Here is a 2,116-nt window from a genome sequence, read left to right as displayed (position 1 = left end):
GTTCAGGAAATCAACAAGTTTAATCACGAATTTTCACCAGCAAAGTAGTTCATCATACGCGTTTTATTTATCACTTCTGAAAAGTCAATAGAGTTCAGCATCAACTTCTCCACCAAAGTACAGTTGATAATATCAAGAAGTAAGCACATAGGATAAACACAAAACATTCAGGGAACGACCAAATCAATTCATCACATTATACTCGAGTAAATCAACGAAGCAGGACATAAACAAACAAATGCTGGACAGTTCACGCAACTACAAACTGGAACAATTACAGTTGTTACAAGAAGTTAAACTCAAGGATAAGCACACAAAATTTCGAGGAGATCAGACAAGCAAAAATTTCAGCACAAAAATTCAAGGATAAGCACAAAATAATCACGGAACAGCAAGCAAAAATCATCAACCCGTAACTGCCCGTTCACCAACTTCATGACGTCAAACTCGAGGATAGGCATGAATGCCCAGCTTTTTACAGAAAGCTTAAAGCAATACAGATAAGAAACGAGGGATGATAGACAGGCGAAACTAGCTCAAGACAATCAAAGCAGTTCATCAGGCCAAACTTGAGCAATCAATAAAGTTCATGACCAATTTCAGCACCAAATCAGTTCGTCATATGCCAAATTTGAGGAAATAAACAGAATTTCATGACCAATTTCACCACCAAAGCAAGTTCATCATATGCCGAACTAGAGGAAATTAACAGAGTTCGCGACCAAGTTCACCACCAGACCACTACCTACTTGATCCAAGACGATCAACGAAGCAAAACAAGAAAGAAAGACACCAAACATGACCACATCAACAAGGCGTCTCTCAAACTCCCGCGCCGGCCATCCTCCATGAGCACTACCACGACGGCACTATCTACTCGACCTTGACGTGGAAGACGTCCTTGCGCTCCTCCTCCTTGACCTTGAGCAGGGTGACCCAGAGCACGCCATTCTTCATCTCGGCCTTGATCTTGTCCATCTTGTACGCGTCAGCAGCGGGCATCTCGATGCGGCGGTTGTACCTCAGCACCTTGGAGTCGTCGTCGCCGTCCCAGGGCTGCTTCTCGCCCTCGCCCTTGATCATCAGGATGTTCTTGTCCGCGCGCACCTTCACGTGCTCCTTGGTCAGCCCCGGCATCGGCACCTTGAGGTACACCGCGTCGTCGTCCTCCTTGGCCACCCACCGTCCGAGCCGTGACGCCCCAGCACCAGCAGTGGAGGAGAGGCCGCCGGTCTGAGTTGCGACGTCCTCCATGAGAGACAGCAGACGGGCCATGCTGGTCGGCGCGCCGAGCGGGTCGAGCACGTCTGCAGAATCAACACCGAGGACACCAAAAGCAGATCAGAACGCTGCGATGTTGATACTTCAGAACGAAGGCAAAGAAACCGTGCACCACAGGTGGGGAAGGGAAGCATACCCTGCGGGAAGAAGCTGGGGATGACGAGGTCGCGACCGCTGTAGTCGTCGTCGTCGTCGTCGTAGCGGCTGACCTCCTTGGCCTGGGTGTTGTACGGGCGGCGGGCGGCGGTGACGGCGGGGGAGCCGAGCGAGCAGAAGGTCACGGGAGCACCGGACTTGAGGAGTCTGGCCGGCGCGGTGTCCTTGCCCTTGCAAGCGACGGCGGAAGCCATGGTCTCTCTCTTCTTTCTCTCTCTCGCTCTTCTTTCTCTCTCTCTTCTGCTGTGATTTTGGATTCTTGTGGTGAGCGAAATGGAGGGGGTTTTGTAAGTGGGGAGCGGGGGAGATTTCTTGGGGGAGGGGATGGGAAACGGGTTTAGAAGGTTCTGGACAGATCGGTTGGGCTCTCGAGCCTTCCAGAAAGATCTGGAGGCCAAAGCTTTACGATTCGTGCTGCTAACTTTTGATCTGCTCAGCTACGTCGGGTACGAGTGATTTGCTTTTCAAAGTTGGACTACTTTTGCAAAGAATTCCTACCGTTTGGTGGACTCGGGTGGAAGCAATAGACAGCTCAATGCTTAAGCTAAGGGCATGGCCAATGCTCCAAGTTGGACTGCTGCTCCATAGAAAAGCTGGTGATGTGGAAGAGAGAGGGAAAAAAGCTAGTGCTTGAAGAGAGGAACGGGTTCTTACAGAGGAGACTGGTGCTTCATCCAAA

General features: G+C 50.4%; 1 protein-coding gene across 1 annotated transcript; it reads right to left on the bottom strand.

The window, feature by feature from the left end:
• Positions 1 to 558: 558 nt before the first annotated feature.
• Positions 559 to 1,719, bottom strand: LOC123169067 (26.2 kDa heat shock protein, mitochondrial). The gene is made up of 2 exons (XM_044586913.1): positions 1,418 to 1,719; positions 559 to 1,307 (listed from the first exon to the last, which is right to left on the bottom strand). Exons 1-2 carry the CDS (start codon positions 1,629 to 1,631, stop codon positions 874 to 876), a joined length of 648 nt encoding a protein of 215 aa, XP_044442848.1. The 5' UTR covers positions 1,632 to 1,719; the 3' UTR covers positions 559 to 873.
• Between the last annotated feature and the right edge of the window lie 397 nt (positions 1,720 to 2,116).

The sequence above is a fragment of the Triticum aestivum genome, chromosome 7D (genome assembly GCF_018294505.1).
Source record: "Triticum aestivum cultivar Chinese Spring chromosome 7D, IWGSC CS RefSeq v2.1, whole genome shotgun sequence".
Lineage (NCBI taxonomy): Eukaryota > Viridiplantae > Streptophyta > Magnoliopsida > Poales > Poaceae > Triticum > Triticum aestivum.
The sequence above is the reverse complement of the archived record's forward strand: the minus strand, read 5'-3'. Positions and strand labels throughout refer to the sequence as shown.

What these genes read in the sequence shown, in the direction of transcription:
- LOC123169067 (XM_044586913.1), bottom strand. Translation starts at nt 1,631, where the DNA reads ATGGCTTCCGCCGTCGCTTGCAAGGGCAAGGACACCGCGCCGGCCAGA. An exon ending in CCCCAGCTTCTTCCCGCAGG is followed by an intron (nt 1,308 to 1,417) that starts GTATGCTTCCCT and finishes TTGATTCTGCAG; the next exon opens with ACGTGCTCGACCCGCTCGGC.